Genomic DNA, 17,994 nt, shown 5'->3' with positions numbered 1-17,994 from the left:
TGCAACAAACATCTTATCTGATTCTCTGAATTTAAATGCACTAAATAGCCATGTGTCTGATGGCAGTTGAACTTTTGTGTCTTGCCTTTTAGCTCACATAGTTGCAAAACATACCTCCTCTCACTTTCAATGTATTTACTGATTACAGAAATAGTCTGAATTACTGTTATGTTCCTTATGTTAGAAGGACAAAATAATAAAACCCCTTTAATATTATCTAATATTTCTGATAATTAAATATTATTTTCCACAGTAACTGAATATGAAGGACATGCTCTCTCAGTACTTAAAGAATGTGAACTCCAGGCATTTGATGGGTAAGTTGGTTAGTGACAATGAATGTCATAACATTTCCTCAAATTAGTCTTTATATCCATTCCATCCAAAACTATGCTAGTAGGTATTTCACGAGTTATTCTCTTTCATGTGAAAAAAACCCAAGAGTTCTCATTAGACACTTTGTTTTTCATTACTTACCAGCAATAGCTATATATTTCAGATTAATAAACAATGGTAAATAAACATAAAGCATTTTTAAATATGCTTCATGAAAGCTTCAGTCTCTGTACTTGCAAAAATATGTGCCTTATATTTCGCTATATCCATTCAAATGGTTCTTAAGGAGAACATGATATCTGAAAGTAATGTGAGTGTTTTTCCATTTAAAAAAAGAGTAATCATTCAAATTTACTTGAAGTCAAGAGTGAAAATCTGTGTTTAATTATTTTTAAAGTCTTTGCTATGCAGATTAATCTGCTAGTCTTTGGTATTTTTACATTAATCATTCAATAATACACAAGAATAGTTTTGCCATACTATGGAAGACGTACAGCATTCTTACATCTCCAGTGGAATAAGCAGAGTGCCGTACAAGAAGGCTTAAATAATGTTATATAGTCTAATCAATTTATATTAAGTTTAGAAACTCACAAAGTTAAGTGAGAAAATATATCTGAAAATGTATATGCATTCCAGATTCTGAAGATAATTTCTTTCCAATTAAAACAGGCGTTTTTGGGGTTTTAGGTGGGGAACCAGTTTTTTCTGGAAACAGATACGAAGGTAGAGAAGAAAAAGCCGGGGTTTTATCATCTTGCACAAACCCTTTCTACTCTGAGTCTTATGAGTTGTTTCATCTTTGATCATTGGGTAGTCACCGGAGTACTTCTCCTGTAAGACTTCTCTCCAGCAGCCAGGACTAAGAGGAAATAGGAACAGAGGAACTGGGAGAAAAATAACCCTTAAGTCAGTACGATGCTAAGATTTCTGAGGTGAAAGATCTCTGTCCTTTCTAAGTTAGCTGTTAATGTTAGCTTTTTTTCTCATTCTATTGTAAGGGCTATAGGGATGGCTTCTATGAGAAGTTACTAGGAGCTTTCACAGTGTCCAACAAAGTCAAGGCCAGCTGGCTCCAAGATTGACTCACCACTGTCCAAGGCAATCTGTGATAGTGGTAGTGCCTCTGTGGTAATGTATTTGAGAAGGGAAAAAACCCTACTAAGAGCAGTTGCAACCAGAGAGAGGAGTAAGAATTTGTGCAAAGAATAACTTTGCAGGAAACACCACCAAAGTTAGTGAAGGAGGAGGGGAAGTAGGTGCTCCAGGTGCTGGAGCAGAGACTCCCCTGCAGCCTATGAAGAAGACCATGGTGAGGCAGGCTGCTGCCCTGCAGCCCATGGAAGTTGATGGTGGAGCATATATCCACCTGAAGCCCAGCAAAGACCCCACACGAGAGCAGGTGGGTGCCTGGAGGAGGTTGTGACCCCGTGGGAGGTCCATGCTGAAGCAGGTTCCTGGCAGCACCTGTGGCCCTGTGGAGAGAGGACTCCACACTGAATCAGCTTTTCTGGCAGGACTTGAAACCTTGGGGGAGACCCAGAGTAGATCAGTCTGGTCCTGAAAGTCTGCACCCTGCAGAAGAGACCCACACTCGAGTAGTTCATGAAGAACTGTTGGAGAAGTTTGTGCAAAACTAGAATGGCACTTCTGAACCTCCTTTTAGATGCAGGAGGCACTGTGTATGGTGGCAAGAGATAAGGTCATTTTTTGTGTCATTTTCACATGGCAGAGTTCATGCAGACCTATATCTGCCTTGCCCAAGCTCCAAAGCCAACTGGAGGTGAGTTACTGGAGGCCATGCCTGCATGTATTAGTCTGCTGCACTGCAATTTAGATGCTTACCCAAGCTGGTAGTGTGCTTACTGCCTTGCCTTGGGGCCAAGCCTTGGTGACAGAGAGTGCAGTGGTGATGCTGCGTTATCTTGTTTTTAGAATCACAGAAATACACAAATACTTGCATGCATGTGTTCCCTAAGCAGGAGCCTTCCAGTATTACAGATATTGGTTGGAGTAGCACTGGTTAGTTGGACCTCAGTTAACTGTTGATTGAAAAACTTGTGCCTGATGGTTAGAGAGATGTTTCTTACTCTAAGAAGCCTTCTTCAAGGTCTTAGGCAAATGTGTTTGCTCAGGATTCTCTGTTCCTTATGTGTAGCAGGTTCTTGGAATCTTGGAATCCCTGGCCCCTGAAGGTATCTCTATTTCCAGCCAAAAAGGCAACTTTTTATGATTAATGCTAAATTAATAAAAAATAAAGTTACCAGCATTGTTATGTTATTTCTTGGACTCTCCAACTGTTTCCAATAACAACACGTGCAGTGTCTCAAAATCACAAGAAAATATATCTGCTTTCAGAAGTGCTAATAGCCAGAATACAATCCATGTAAGTCTTCCCAGGTGTACAGTTTGGCAAACTGCAAAGATTAACTGGTTTTGCTGCTGTGGCAGAAACTTTTCAACCTAGGAACAAACTGTTCTAAACCAAAGAACAGAGACAAGAGGCAAGACAAAAGACAGGAGATGACTCCTAATTACAAGCAGCAAGAAAATATGTTCCAAACTTTTGCTATATGCTCCCTCCCCCTTATTTTTTCTTTGATATGTGCAATGTTCATCTAGATAGTGGAAATGTTCCTAAAAACATAGAAATTAAAAACTAGCTAGGAAAAAACAGGAACTGAAGAAAAGTGTTAAAGGAGCTGAGATTACTCATAGTGTTAGTAAATGTTTAAGTTTTTTCTTACAAAGAGCTTACCAGTTTTATATAATTGAATTATTGCACATAGCTTCACAGCTGCAGTCATATAGATGATAAAAATGATATTTTAAGTAAATGCCTCGTAAAGTAAATCTGACATTTATATTGTAAAGGCTTGGAGTACTATTGCTATTTTTATCATTAAAATGTGTTTACCTTAAAAACATTTACCTTGCAAACATTACTAATCTGGTGAATCACGGTAATAGTTACTTAAATAAACAAAACCAGAAAAAACCCACCACCTGACGTTCACTGTAACAGAGCTCTTACAGACAAATGCATTCCTCTCTATAGCCACAGCAGGTGGGAGTTTAATTACATGCTCCAGAAGGAGTGATTAAGTACCTTCATGCAAAGGATTGCTGGCACTAGGGTTTTATACCTTCCTAAATCCCTCAACTGCCTGCGTAGTGTGTGGAATTAGCTGTATTCAAGTATTTTAAATTTTATTGTAGTATTTGGTGAGTTGTTATGATAAGAGCAATTAAAAAGCATTTGAATGCTTGTGTGGGTTGGTATTGAAAGGTTTAAAGAAATTTTCCATGGAGGCACTTGAGCATGTGCTTAACTCTTCCGTTTGATCAGTTCATGTGCATAATGTGTGATAAGGTAAGAAATACTTTGTGTGTTGTTCAGTATATTAACTCCTACTCAGATAAAAGAAAGCAGAAATAAAGCTGCTTGGGTTTTGTTGTTCTGACAGTGATGCCCTAGTTTGTTCTAAGGAATGGGTTTTAGCTATTTGAATTACCTTTATGTAGGTGGTGTGTGATAGCTGCCTTCTACCTGTTTGCTCAGCTATGGAAGAGTTTATTTTGAGCTGTTTAGCATTTTTGTTTTGTAACAGGGTAGTTTGTGTCGGTGGGGATGGATCCATCAGCGAAGTTGCTCATGGTCTTCTACTTAAAGCCCAGATAGATGCTGGAAAAGACACAGACTATATACCAATGCCTGTCAGAGCACCGGTTCCTCTTGGAGTAATACCAGCAGGTGAGTCTAAAAGGTACTGTTACATTTTGTAAGTCATCTTTTTTAAGTCCCTCTGGTGTGTTTTACAGTTTTGGCTACAAAAGACACTTTTTGGTGATAAAGCTTCGGTTACTTAAGGGAGCTATTGAATAAATGTCCTAAGTTAGTGATTTAGATTGATTACAAATGACTAGATTTTAAATCATTATGATAATTTATAGTAATGGCACAGATGAGCTCTTTGCCTAAAGGAAGAAGCTCAGGAAGAAGAAAACTAAAATAGTTTTCAGATGATCCATGCAAAGATCAAGTTTTGCCCTTATCTGCTGCCCAAAATGATACCAAATGAAAATTCTGTTTTCTAGAATTTCCTTAATTAAGCCATGCTGTTTCGCTTCTCACTGATTTTCTTGGCAGGATTCTCAGTTGCATTCATGCTTTGGGTCTATTTTTAAATGGTGTCCCAGGAATACATTTTGCAGATTATAGTTAAAAATACTGTGCACATGAAACTGCTTTCTCTTTCCTTTCCTTCTACGCACCTGAAAATGTATGCATCTCTCTTGAAAAATCCTCTTGCTCCTTTATTAACTTGTACTTACAAAAATCCCACATCACTAGGAGTGTGGTGGTGTGTGTGTCCCTTCTCTGATTTTTTGTATTCGTCCTTCTCAGAGCACAGGTTGGGCCAGGCTGGGAGGCTTAGCTGGAATTACCACAGGCAGGGTTGATTCTGGACTGACATATGAACCACTTCTCTTTGAAAGAGGAGGGCTATTTTTGTGCAGACACAAAATGTTCCTCTGGTGTGGATGTTGATTTGATTACTTGATTTTGTTTCTCAGATATTTTTAACTAGTAAGGAAGAAATGCCTAAAAGCCAGGTGAACAGCAAATCCTTGCTTTTGGTTTTCAGCAAAAAAATGGAACAGAGCAAGCAGATTTTAAGCACTCTGACTTGCTTTGCATGTCTGAAAGCAGCATTAAGAGAGGGACTAGTTGCTTAAAAAATGCAAGATTACACAAGTTTTTTTTCTGGTTAAAAACTTGGTGGAACTTGGCATTGGTAAAAGATTCAGTAATCTCAAGACATGAAAAAATGCACTTCAGCACAGCAGTTGGACTGTCACTTATGGGTGAAGCCTCAAAAATTCTCAGCATTATTACATATCATTGAATCAATGGGTTGAGTTGCCATGAATATTTTGGTGATGGTGAGACAGACGCTGTCCAGCATTTGACTCTCTGGTATTTGGGCATGATTAAGTCACTGTGACTCAACATTAGTGCTTGCTGTCTTTAGGTTAAGTAAAATACATCATGATCAAAACAGATTTGTAAACTCAATATAAGGCTGTATGGCTTGTTACACAGAATTCCACAGGCTTTTTTTAAAAGCATGTGAGAACAACATATAGAATAATAGTTCAAGAAACTCTTTAATAAGTTGTTAAAAGTACTTAGCTTATTTTATTACCATACTATTGATATTTCAAAAAGTAGTCAGGAAATGGGTGTGATACTTGTGTACAAGAAGAAGATGGAACTTGATGGCCTGTTAACATTTCTCTCCAGAAATCCACTGTACAAACTTATTAGGGTTCTCCAGTTGAGTAAGAAGAGAAACTGTTATGGGGCAGTGTTACTTGAGTGCCTCAAAACCTGGTTTTAGCCTCTATTCTTAGCAGCTAAGACAGGATTTTGAAGTTCTAGCCAACTTGATGGGAAGGAGCTGCTCTTGAAACAGTTTACCTCCTGAAGAGAAAGGTCCAGAGGGGAGCATGTTTTTACAAAAATACTCTACTGTGCTGCCTTATTCTGGTCCCAATCAAAGGGATGAGATGTGGGGAAGCCTGCAGTTGTACTGCTGGCCATCAGCAGGAGTGTTTGTTGCTATGGGAACTACTGCTAAGAAACTGTGTGGAGGGGGAATGGGAGAAAGGGGAGGGGGAACTGGAAGGACATTAAAAAAGCTATCCAGTTGTTACAGAGCAAGAGACAATCTATATCTGATGACTATGAACCTTTTGGTCCTCCATGGTTCATTTAAATAAATTCATGATTTCCAATTAATTCAGAAAGTAAAATACTACTCAGGGGCTGTTAATTTCTGTGATATTTCAGGCAAAGAACCAAAATTTTGGTGCAGTTTTCATCAGAATTTTAGCTATGCTTGACTAGGAAGTCATTACATCACATTTATCTGTTTGGATGGGGGAGACATTAACAGCCTTATGAATATTCATGTTGTCTGGTTAATTAAGTTAATTGTGCTGCAGAAGTGCTTGCACTTCCAAGGACAATTTTTTTTCCTCTACAATTTCTGTTTGGTACCTTCATCAGTCATGCTTTACATGACCTGCAGATACTTTGTCCTCACTGTAATGCTTTTGCGTGTTTCAGAAGAAAGAGGTTGTAGGAAGTTGTTTGTAGTGTCATAAAAACAGGTTCATATTTTGAAAAGAATTTTTTGAATAATAACAATCTTCTTTGCCTCTATTTGAAAAAAATGCAGTTGACAGAGATGTTGGAGTTGTATAGATTAAACCTTTTGACACTAAACTGGGTAGTTGGAGTGAGATCTACAAATGCAACTGTTAAAAATCTGTGAGGGCTGCAAGCTCATATGTGAACATAAAGAAGGTTATTAGTCTCTGAACTAATATGACAGTGATCAGGGGAACCATCTTGTTATTGGTAAGTGATACACCGAGTTTACATAGGGCAGAAAAAGGTTTAGATGACTTGGGAAGATGACCAGTGGCATTACACCCACTATTATTGAATAAGCAATGAAATCAGCAAAGCTTCCATTTTTTATTTGTGGTATGATACCTTTCATTGTTTGGATTTGTTTATAAGATGCTTTTTTTGTGTGTGTAATCCTGCCTGTATAGGACCTAGGTAATAAGACAAGTCATTACTGGGATCAAAATACTGTTGAGCATGTATTAAGAGACTTTTAGAGAAGGTGATGGTACTAGCTGCTGCAAAACTGTGCGTGTTCTAGACCTCCAGCTTGTGGAAGGGTGGCTGCATTACTTACGTGCTTGAACACAGGCAGAACTTGTTTTCTTCTCCCAGGATTCACAAAAGGGTGGGGTTTTGCCTTGTTTACTTCTGCAGATGTTAATGAGTTCCCTAGATTTAAGAGAAGGATGCAATTACTTGTGCCTGTCCTGTTTAGTAAGAATGAGATTTAACTCTCATTAAAGTCGGTATGAAGATTGGTGTTGACTTCAGCTGTGGTCGTTTGTTATCTTGCTGCCATCTGTATTGATAAATGACTTTTACGTAAATGAGGAATCCCTCTTTTAAGACATACCAAGCCTGAGATTCAAAAGTATATTCTGCCTTGGCTCTTCTATTAGCCTAGCCTGATCTTCAGTGACAAACAACAAATATTTTTCAAAATAACAACTTCCCTGTTGTCATAGAATCACAGAATCATAGGGCTTGGAAGGGACCTCGAGAGGTTGTCGGGTCCAACCCAATTTGCATGACTTGTGATCTGTGCTTTGTGTGAGAGAGATTTCCACAGAAGTTGATAAGAGTGGGATAAAATAAAGGAAATGTTTGAGTATTTTTGAGCTACTTCTTGAGTTAGCTTCACTGGCTAAGTAGAATTCATTGAATCTAGAGGTTAAATATCATCAGTCATTCAAATAACTTTTTAGGCCAGACCTAAATTTTTTTTGTCCCTGAATTTTCCTGATAGAACTGTGTCTTATAATCACTGAATAGAAAAACTCACTATTCTATTCTGCATAGTAAATGGTATCTACAGCTACATTTTTGTCCTTTCTTACTCATATTGTACAGAAAGGAAAGTTCAAATTACTTTTAGTTGAGTTGTTGGATTGAAATGGTAATATTTTTAATAAGCTGGGCTTCCTGTTAGTGTATAGAGAGACTTTCTTTTGGGAGAAAAAGACTTCTATCTAGCATTTGAAGTTGTCAGTACATTCTTCTTTCAAAGTACTTTGTAATCCCATTTTTATGGGTTTATTTAAATGTTACTTTTAGGGCAATCACAAAGAAATTATTAGTATAGTCATCTATAACATTCTGAGACATGTGAATGACTGTCTTTTTTGGGGGATTTGGGGTTTTTTTTTAATTGTTTGAAGAATAAAACTGTACATAACCTGATTTCTACCACTGGAGATGTTAACTTCAAAGAATGTTTTGTACCAGTTCTCCTAATAGACCTCATGTCCTTCACATAATAGGAACCCTGAGAGCTCCTCTCCCTAGTGTTATGAAGGCTTTTGGTGAGGTTCTGAGTATTCTGAATTGCTGCCAGAGACTGAAGTGCTCTAAGGACATCAGGTGCTCTGTGTGATACTGAGATACAATTCTCAGTTATTTTACAAATTCTTATTCCGAGAAGTTATTGAAAAAAATCAAAGCATATAGTCCTGTATAAGAATGGCAAGTTGCCTTTAGAGCTTCATAGCTATGTACATCAGTCTTTACAAATTGAGTTGTTTGTTTGGGTTTTTTTTCCTACCACTGATTTGCCATCAAAGATTTAAGTTTTTTGAGATGAACATAATTTTTCAGTCTAGTACATGATGCTTTTACAGTCTTTATTTAAAAATTGAGTCTTGTTTGAAGTGTGGTAGTCATTCCTTTTCCTATCTTTCCCTTGCTTTAGAAAGACAAGTTTAAACGCTTCCATAAAACTTCAGGCACATTTAGCATCCTGAATTGTCTGTTGCTGCTGTAACACATTAAATAATTCAAGCAACAAGAAAATTATTTAAAAATCTAACTGAGCTCATTCCTTTATGGAATGTTAGGTTCTAAATTGCTCTTTTGTAATTTTTGTTATTTTAATTAATCCGTTATTGAATTATTCATCCCTTAATCAGTCATATGAAGAAGCTCAGTATTCTGACTTGGTTTTTTATATGTGCAGAAGTGAATCCTGTGACCCTGCTGCTTGGCTGAGCAGCACCAGGAATACGTTCAGTGAGAAGCAGCAACTTGAAATTCTGTTAAACCTGTACCAACTATTCTCTGTTCAGGATTTTTAAAATAAATTGCTGTTTAAATTACAGGTGATATACAGATACATTAAAGCAGAAGGGCAAAATTTACATGTATATCAATGTTTCTTACAGAGGTAAAGTGACTTGACCTGTGAATCACCACTACGCACGGGTCCCCACAACCATGCTGCTTTCTTTTACAAGATGATAGCTAGTTTTCCAGTCTCTTCCAACTCAATGCTGGTGTTGCTAGATCTTGACTTTCTGGAATATTTTTTTTTCTATTTACCAGATGACTTAGTGCTCTTGCCCTTGTTTCAAAATAAATTGATCTCTTCTATCCAGTAACTAGTAGTACAACTGGTCTGCCAATGTCCAGGCAAACACCAAGAACAAATTAGATGGCTCAATTTTAATGTACTGATTGCAGGTCAACAAGTTGTCACATGTCAAATACTGTGTTCTTTCTCTTTTTCAGTCATCAGAGTGTTCTCATATATAAAGTTGATGTGCAGCAATTAGTTTTATTCACTATTGCTTCTAAGAATTAAGAATGTAGCCTGTAAGAGGTACAGCAGCTGTCTTAGTCTAGATCTCATAGAATTTTGTCTGGGAAATAACACTTTTACACTGGTTGAGTATTGTATTATTTTTTTCTCACTTAAAAATATTTCCCAGATACATCTTATTAGATAATCTGTCTTCTAGTACAGCTCTTTAGTACAGCACTTAAGTATAGAAATTTTTTTTAGGGAGATGGCTTAAGAAAGAAAGAAAAAAAGGAAATTTTTCCAAGGTCTCTTCCCCCCCCAGCTTTTTATGACACTTAAGGATGAATTTGGAGAAAAGATTTTATAGAATGTCTAGAAGTTTTAATGGTCTTAATTTGTACTATTCAGCATTTCTGCTGTTACCAAAACTGAGTAATTGGGGAGGGGGGAGGTTCTTTTTCTGGAAATGCAGTAAATGTCTCTGTTTCTTCATTCAAATAAGTTGTGTGTATGTATTTTTTTTTTTCTTTTCTTGTTACTCTGTTTCTGTCTTATTTTTACAGTAGCTTGTGTTCATTTTTACAGGTACTACTAACGTTTTGGCCCACACTCTTTATGGTATTAAGCATGCAGTGACTGCAACGTTGCACATTATAATGGGTAAATGTTTTTACAGACATTCTCACATTTGAAATACTGAAGCAACGTTTAGAAGTTTGCTGTGAGCAGTTGTTTAGTGAAAACATGCCGTTATGCCAGGCCACTGTAAACTATATTGTAAGGCATTTAAACCCAAATGACTCTGTCCTCATTTAGAGTGTACTGGAAAGGTAATGATTCTCTGAGTATAGTTTAGCAACAAAGGTTGTGGCCCTCATCCTCTGGTACCTAAAATCTGCTAAGGAATAGTGTCTGATTTTGGTGTTCGTGCCCTGTTACTGATGGTTACTCAGTGTGTGTTGTTACATTAATCAGCTGATTATTCTAATTGAATGTGAAGACAGTGGGAAAATACTCAATACTGTCAGCTTGAGAAAGAGGTTAGAACTATACTTTTCAGGGAAGGAGTTCCATATTTCTGAGGAAGTATCATTCATCTCTTTAGCTCTGTACCTGTCTTTTAAATATTAACTGTTTCCTTAAGAAATCTGTGTTAGGAGAAGAAACTGTATCACTTTCCATTCAGCCTGCACACAAGGTGTTTGAACGTGACAATGTAATTAAGCTGAAGGAAAAAGCTAGTTGCCAGGAGACACTAGTGGGGAAGACAAGATTAACTTTGAGTGTGTTTTCTAGATGCGCAGTCTGTAGCGGAAAAGACTTTGCTCTGTTTTCTAGATATTAATACAGAAGCCTTTGTGTGCAAAATCTAAACCAGTGTTTTTAAATTGGACATACTCAGTCTAGCAGAAACCACCACCCAGGTTCTAGTACATAAAAAATACCCTATCTGGAATAGAATTAGATGTGCAAATTCCATCACTGTAAACATGCATACATTTGAACCCTGTAGTTAAGAGTTCCTGTTAACTCCTCTCGTACTGTGTTTGTTCATTACACACATTTGGTGCAGTGGTTGGAAATATTTATGTAGCAATATTGTGTTTTCTTTGATGCTGAGTTCTGGAACTTTGAAAAGAATGAGGAGTGATACCCTGTGCAGCTTGATGGAATTGCTGAGTTTCTCCCACAAAATTTTTAGTATTTTGCAGAATCTAGACATTCTTCTGTGAAATAACTGCTTTTATAAAGTCTTAATTATAGAATCACAGAATGCTTTGGGTTGCAAGGGACCTCAGAGATCATCTAGTTCCATCCCCCCTGCCATTTAGATTGATCCCAGTTTCAATCAATAAAACTTGATTTTCAAAAGAAAGCAAACTGGAGTTTTTTTTCTCTCCGTTAAGTTAGATTGAAAGGAAATGACAAGATGTATTCAGCTGGCAATGCAGATGTTTTTTGTAATTTCTGATCTTTATCATTGAAATTTTAGGACACATTCAACCAGTAGATGTCTGCACTTTCAGCACTCCAAGCAAGCTTTTGCGGTTTGGGTTCTCAGCTATGTTTGGTTTTGGTGCAAGGACGCTGGCTTTGGCTGAAAAACACCGTTGGATGCCCTCCAACCAGCGGAAGGATTTTGCTTTTATCAAAACACTGGCAGATCTCAAGTATGCCATGAACTGTTACATTTTTCTAGTATTTCTTATGTTCTTGAATAAAATGCAATAATTATTGTGGTAGAAATACAGACAGGAGTAATTTAACTATCTTAACTTTTTAGTTGCAGATGAATTTAGCTCAGATGTAAGAGGGATCTATATCACAAGTCAGAGGAGATAAATTCTGTTTATTCAGTATCTCCTTTAAACCATCTTAACTTGGATAAAAGTCTGTCTAGCAGTTAGAATATTGGTTTACATGATAATAAATATCAATACTCCTCTAGGCCAGAGGAATGTGAAGTATCATTTCTACCTCTACAAATTCCACAGGAAGACTCTCATGAGAATGACATGTAAGTAAACCTGAATCAAGCAATTCCAAAGCTAAAAGAAAAGACATTCCTTTAAAGATAAACTTATACAAATTCTTAACTTTGTTCTGATTTGATCATCAGGTAAAACTACATTAAAAATATTTATTTTGACAACTGCAAACTTGTACACTTTGTAAAATGTTCTCTACAGACTATGGAGGGTTTGTTATGAAGCAGTCCAGCTCAGTGTTACTGGTTTGTTCAGTTTTATGAATGCTTCTACTGAGATTTACTTCTTTCCTAAAATAGATGTCATTTAAATGTAGTAAAGTGACTTCAAGTTATTTTACCTGTGTGCTTCTACCCTTTCAGAAAGAAGAAAGAGAAGATTAAAAAAAAAGGTGAGTTTTTGCTCTTATGATTATTTAAAAGTGAACAGTGGCTGCTTAAACTGGAGTAACATAGAATTACCCTGTTATATTTAGGTAGCAAGGATCAGTGGCACAAAATTCACGGTCACTTCCTGAATGTGAGCATTATGGCAATCCCTTGTCTGTGTTCAATGGCACCAAGAGGCTTGGCACCTAATACGAGGTCAGTAGGGGTTTAGAGAATTAGTCATGTCTATAAATTCTGACATCTTACCTTAAGACCTTGGCTTTTCTGAGAATGCGAGCCTGTGTTTAGGTAGTCTGCTGCCTCTGGAATGGGGGAGGGAGCATGGACTGCAGCAGACTCGATAATCCCGGGAATTGTAATCAGTTTTTGGATCAGCCAAATAAGGTCAAGCAGTCTAACTAGAATAATGAGTGGATAATTGCTGTGATTAAATTAGTTGGCAAGTCTGACTTAAGTAGTAGTCATCGAGCAGTCATCTGTCATAGGATTTGGCTATATGTAGAAACTTCATTCTTGGATTTTATTTTATTGTTTCAAGTAGAAAGGTGCCCCTCATCTCCTTTACAGTCAGCAAAAACAAAGTATTAATCTTTCTCCTGTCAGGAAAAACTGAAATTCACACTGGTCTTCTGTCTTTTTTTTTCTTTTTCTTTTTTTCTTTTTTTTTCCCCCTGAACTTGGGAATTACAGTTTGTTCCTATAGGGGTTTTGGAAACAAATGAGTCTGTAATCTGGTTGTTCATATTGACTCATTTTGCCTTTAGCTTATTGTTGCGGGCATGCTTTGTGGTGATCAAGTTACTGGGTGATAAATATTTGTACTTCATGTTTCTGGTTGAGGATTAAGCAGAGGAGCAAGTACAGACTTTGTAGTTGTATGTGAAATACAACATGCTCCCTCAAAAGGAATGCAGAAACTCACATATATATGTACAAAAACTAACCCACTGCTCAGGGAAGTTTATGGAACGAGTCTGTTTCATTTAGTTCGATTATCATTAGGTGAAAATAGATGTGCCTTAGAATTAATCAGGTATTTTTAGACAAATCACTGGTTGATCTGGAAGAATGTTTCTTGGAAACAATGTAGAAGTGAATGGTTTTGATGAAACTTACTGAGAAGTGTTTTTTGCTAGAGAGGTCCTTCTGAGTCTCCTATATCTCAAGATAGTGCCCTGACACCGTCCCATCCCAGGAAGTCACTGTTCAGCGTTTTGTGCATGTATAGCAGTTAGTAGAAGAATTCTGTCAAGAATTGAAGATACGAGTTGTTTTTAGCTTTGCTTTCTCTTTCCATCTGTTCTGGCACCTGTTTCTCAGTGCCAGGGAATTTTATGACAACTCCATGCAATTATTGCAGGTTTGAATAAGGCTGTTTCACAGACAGTGTGGTTGCTCAGTGGATCCCTCTATCCTTTCATATGTGGACATCCTGTTTTTCCCTCTAAAAAATACTCATGTGCAGTCAGCTTTGTAGGGAGGGAAGAGTAGACTCTTCAGATGGGTTTCTCTTAGTGAATAGCATCTTGACTGTAATGCTTTTCAACGCTAGAAACCTGAAAGTTACACTAGTTATTAGAGACTTGAGACCCATTATGGAAGTGTCAGCTAAGACTGACTATGTTTTCTCAGTCTCTCCTATTCTCCCCAAGAGGTTTTTTGCCATATGAAGACGCTTGAAGGACAGTGAAAGCTTTGACTGCTGATTGTAACTCTAGTTATACTAGTCTAAGTTGGCAGAAACATGTCAAGATACGTGGAACTGTCTGCGCTGCGTGAGCCGTGAGGGACATTTGTTTCCCACAGCGTAGGCGCCGTGCTTCGCTGCAAACTGCACTTTCAAGAGAATCAGTGAGAATTTGTAGTTATCCCTGAAGATAAATGGCTGTGGTGCCGAGTGCATTACCCAGCAGTCTGCTGTGCCCTTCTATTGCAGCAAATATAAGGAGGCAACTTTTTCAATTTCACCTTGGCTGTTTTCTAAATCAGCAAAGTAATTCTGTGTCAGGTGGCTTGTCTAATGGTTGGATAAAAAGTATCTTCCTAGCTTGTGCTGTATCGTCATCTAAGAACATTCCCGATGCAGTCGTTCAGTAGTCAGAGAACTATGAGTGAGAAGGGATCTGTGGTGGTAGGCTGGAAGTGTTTTTTAATTTTATTTTACACATTCTTAATGCATTTTCCAAGTATTCTTGCTGAATAAATATATATACGTGTATGTCGATATAATCAGAAGATACGAAATATATTTATATAAAATTATGTAAAATATAACAGTCTCTGCAGTGCTGTCATTGTTCATCAGATACACTTCTTGAACACTGATTTGTCTCTAACTTGAACAGGACTTAGGCACAATTGTCTTGAGATTCAGGTTGTTAACTTCTGTGACAAGGTGCAGTGGCACTAAGGAATCTGTGAATTGATACTAGCTTGTGGTCTGACACGAATTCCCAAAGATGCTAAAATGCCAGTGGCGACTGGATACCTAGGACCATTGAGTACCTGCACCACAAGGTCTCTTGATCAATCTCTAGTATATGGAATTCTTGTCTTGTACAAAAATTCCCTTCTGTTTGTAACTTCTGTGTGCTTCGTGACAACTGTAAATGTAACTGTACTGAGAATAGCGGAGAGGACAGCAGCATAGTTGAAGATCAGGACCTTTGTTAGGGCAGCATGAGTGTTACTGGAGAAGGTGAATGAACCCATCTGCTCTGGGTTGTATGATGGGAAAGCTTTGCCTCACAACATTCATAGTAATTGTTATACTTTGTGTAAAGATAAATTTGTGATCCCCAATGTTTAAAAATAATCTGTTAAGTAGAAAAGCCAGTGTTTTTTGTTTTTTTTTTTAATTGTATCTATTATAGTCAATGAATTATAGATACTGATAAAGGAGTACAATTTTATTATTACAGTGTATGCTATAAATATATCAATGCAAAATAACCTCAGTTGCATAGTTTATATTGATCGGGGGGGGGGATTGGCAAAAAGATTAAAAAACCCATTGAGACTATTCTGTTAATCTATTCTTGCTAGCTTCCTTCTAGACTTTTGAAGAGTGTTAAACTTCCATAATTAATTCTCTTTTGGGAACCAAATTGGTCTGCTTTTCAGGTTGAATAATGGGAGCATGGCTCTTATTGTTGTACAGAATACTTCTCGAACAGAGTTTGTAAAACACCTGAAAAGATACACCAGCGTAAAAAACCAGGTACTGTGAATTTCCTTCTGGAGGTTATAAAAAGAACAGTTAATCGTGAAGTTGGACATACTGCAAGAGTTAACGTTGGCATCCTCATAAGGAGACTTAGCTTCCTGTCAGAATACATTAGCCCCCTTTTTATCTGATTTTTTTTTTTTAAATCACTAGACTAATACCGATTAGCCTATTTCAGCCCATCTGTTGTGGTTTAAATTGTATTTGTGTGGCACCATAGTTTTAAGGGTGTAAACCCCTTTCACCACGATGCAGGAAACGCACACTGCGTTGAAATTCTGTGTAGCAGGGAAACCAAGAACACAGATGGGGCCACATCATGCAACGCCTTGTAAGGATTAGGTAAAGTCCATAATTGCAGCAGATGAGCACGTGCTATGCTGGCAGGGGTGCATTGTGACCACTGATTTTTAGCAGGTATGCCTTCCATCTAGTCCTGAATGTTTGCAGAGCTGCGTTTCAAAATTGTGGTCAGAATTATGTTTTGGAAGCAGAGAATGAAGTGTGCAAACTCAGTGCCGTATTGCTGGCCTAAATACCCAGTGTGTAGCCTGAGTGTACACAGTCACATGCTTCAGGAGGATGTGAAATCACTCTTACAAGAAGGTTTAGATTTCAGTTAGATAACTGTTCAGCAGTCGGAGGGTTTGGAGGGGAGGTGGATGACAATTCCACATGACAGCACTAACAGCTGCATTTAGGAGTCAGCTGTTTTTGGAGGAAGGCTTTGCTCTTCTCTTAGCCTTTTCAGTTAGACATCAGACAAGGAGATGTAGACCCTCCTTTACATTTAAACTGATCATTTACTGGAGTTCTAACTAGCTTGGTTTAGGATAGGATTACTGGCAATGATAAACAGAGTTCAGAGAAAACTCTGCTTCACATACTCTGAAAGTGCTTTTGGTGTGTGCATGCACACCTGTAAATTGAGCAAGTTGGATATGGAGTGCAAACGGAACGCTTCCATTTTGCTTGAGGCACCATTTAGGGTAAAAATAGCATGTTAATCTCTAAGTGCTGACTGGAATATAAAATGCCTGATGTGGTCAAAGCTAGAGTTAAGTGTTCTCATTTACTTAAGACCAAAAAAAGGGCAAGCTTTTTAATTTCAAGTAATCCAGTTTGTTGCTAAGCTACCAGCGATGTCTTTCATCTTCATTTAATATGTGTCTGTGTTTGGTTTAGTTCAATTTCCCCTTTGTTGAGACCTACACAGTTCAAGAAGTAAAAGTACAACCAAGGATTAAAAGTGTGCCTGATGCCAAGGAAAATGCGTGTTTGAATGCTGCTTCCACAGAAGGAAATCACCCTTGGAATATAGATGGAGACTTAATGGAAGAAGCATCAGAAGTTCATGTTAGGTAAGACTAAGAATTACATTCATGGAGGGTATGGCTCCAACAGGTTGGCACGGCGATACCAAAACTGGGTGCAGGAAATACCATGAGAACACCCCTTTTGTGCACTTTGGTGCACTGCACTGTCTGGCCCCTCTGGCATCGTTTCAGCCTCTGCCCTGTTGCCTTGAGCCCATCTTTGGAAAGGATTGTTATGACCCACTCTGCCTTTCCTTTCTGGTGCTTTGTCAGCTTCCAGCCCCAGTTCTTCTCTTATTTCTGCCTGTCACTTTCACCTTCTGTTACAAAAGTTACAGAAAGGTCTGTGGCTCAGGGAGAAACTCCTTTTGGGATTAGGGTTCCTGTTTATAAAGCAGTGTGTAACCTTAATAAAAAACCTGTAGTTGTTTAGTTGTGGGGAACTTGGTGCTGCTTGGGAATAGTTTCCATATGTAGGATCAAAGGAGGAGACTATGACCGCATGGGGCAATGGGAGGATTGTCAGTGGAATTAAATGTGGTGGCTCATTCCTCTGCAATGCACACACCGCTGGTGGAAGGGCTCAGAGCAACAGTCTGGTCAGTTAAAATGAAAGGCAGACCATGCTGTAGCCTTGCAGGAATTGCCAAAATGCAACTCCCCCAATGGTGTTCCATACAGCAGTTCACACACATTTGTTTTCCCCACCCCCAGCCCCCAAAAGTGGCACACCCACTGCAAGAGGTAATGAAATGGATAAAGTTTGACTTCTCACTTCACAGGGTACACCCCCAACTCATGAACCTCTATGGAGTGAACACTGATGACCTGGAGAGTTCCCAAGCAACATGCAATTGCATATAGAACGTGCACACTTGCCAGTTGTAAGGAATCCTTTGCTCACCTCTGGGCACAGCTTTCCAAGGCCCTTTCACTCACTTAATGCTGTTGTTGTGGCAGAAGTGGAACTGGGATGTTTGTAGTATTTCTGCTTTTAAATCTTTATATTTAAGTGCA

The 17,994-nt window shown here is 38.1% G+C and overlaps 1 protein-coding gene across 1 annotated transcript in view; it reads left to right on the top strand.

Annotated features, from left to right (window-relative positions):
- The window catches only part of CERKL (CERK like autophagy regulator), a gene marked incomplete at both ends in the record, with an annotated part of 53,301 nt that extends 35,460 nt beyond the window's left edge, over positions 1-17,841 (top strand). The window contains 10 exons of the mRNA XM_084265282.1: positions 254-317; positions 3,948-4,090; positions 10,143-10,217; positions 11,551-11,728; positions 12,007-12,075; positions 12,409-12,437; positions 12,522-12,630; positions 15,559-15,655; positions 16,847-17,022; positions 17,760-17,841. Coding sequence (XP_084121408.1) covers positions 254-317; positions 3,948-4,090; positions 10,143-10,217; positions 11,551-11,728; positions 12,007-12,075; positions 12,409-12,437; positions 12,522-12,630; positions 15,559-15,655; positions 16,847-17,022; positions 17,760-17,841 — 1,022 coding nt within the window. The remainder of the gene's footprint in view (positions 1-253; positions 318-3,947; positions 4,091-10,142; positions 10,218-11,550; positions 11,729-12,006; positions 12,076-12,408; positions 12,438-12,521; positions 12,631-15,558; positions 15,656-16,846; positions 17,023-17,759) is intronic.
- Between the last annotated feature and the right edge of the window lie 153 nt (positions 17,842-17,994).

This window comes from Gallinula chloropus (assembly GCF_964237585.1).
Source record: "Gallinula chloropus genome assembly, chromosome: 5".
Taxonomy (NCBI): domain Eukaryota; kingdom Metazoa; phylum Chordata; class Aves; order Gruiformes; family Rallidae; genus Gallinula; species Gallinula chloropus.
The sequence above is the reverse complement of the archived record's forward strand: the minus strand, read 5'-3'. Positions and strand labels throughout refer to the sequence as shown.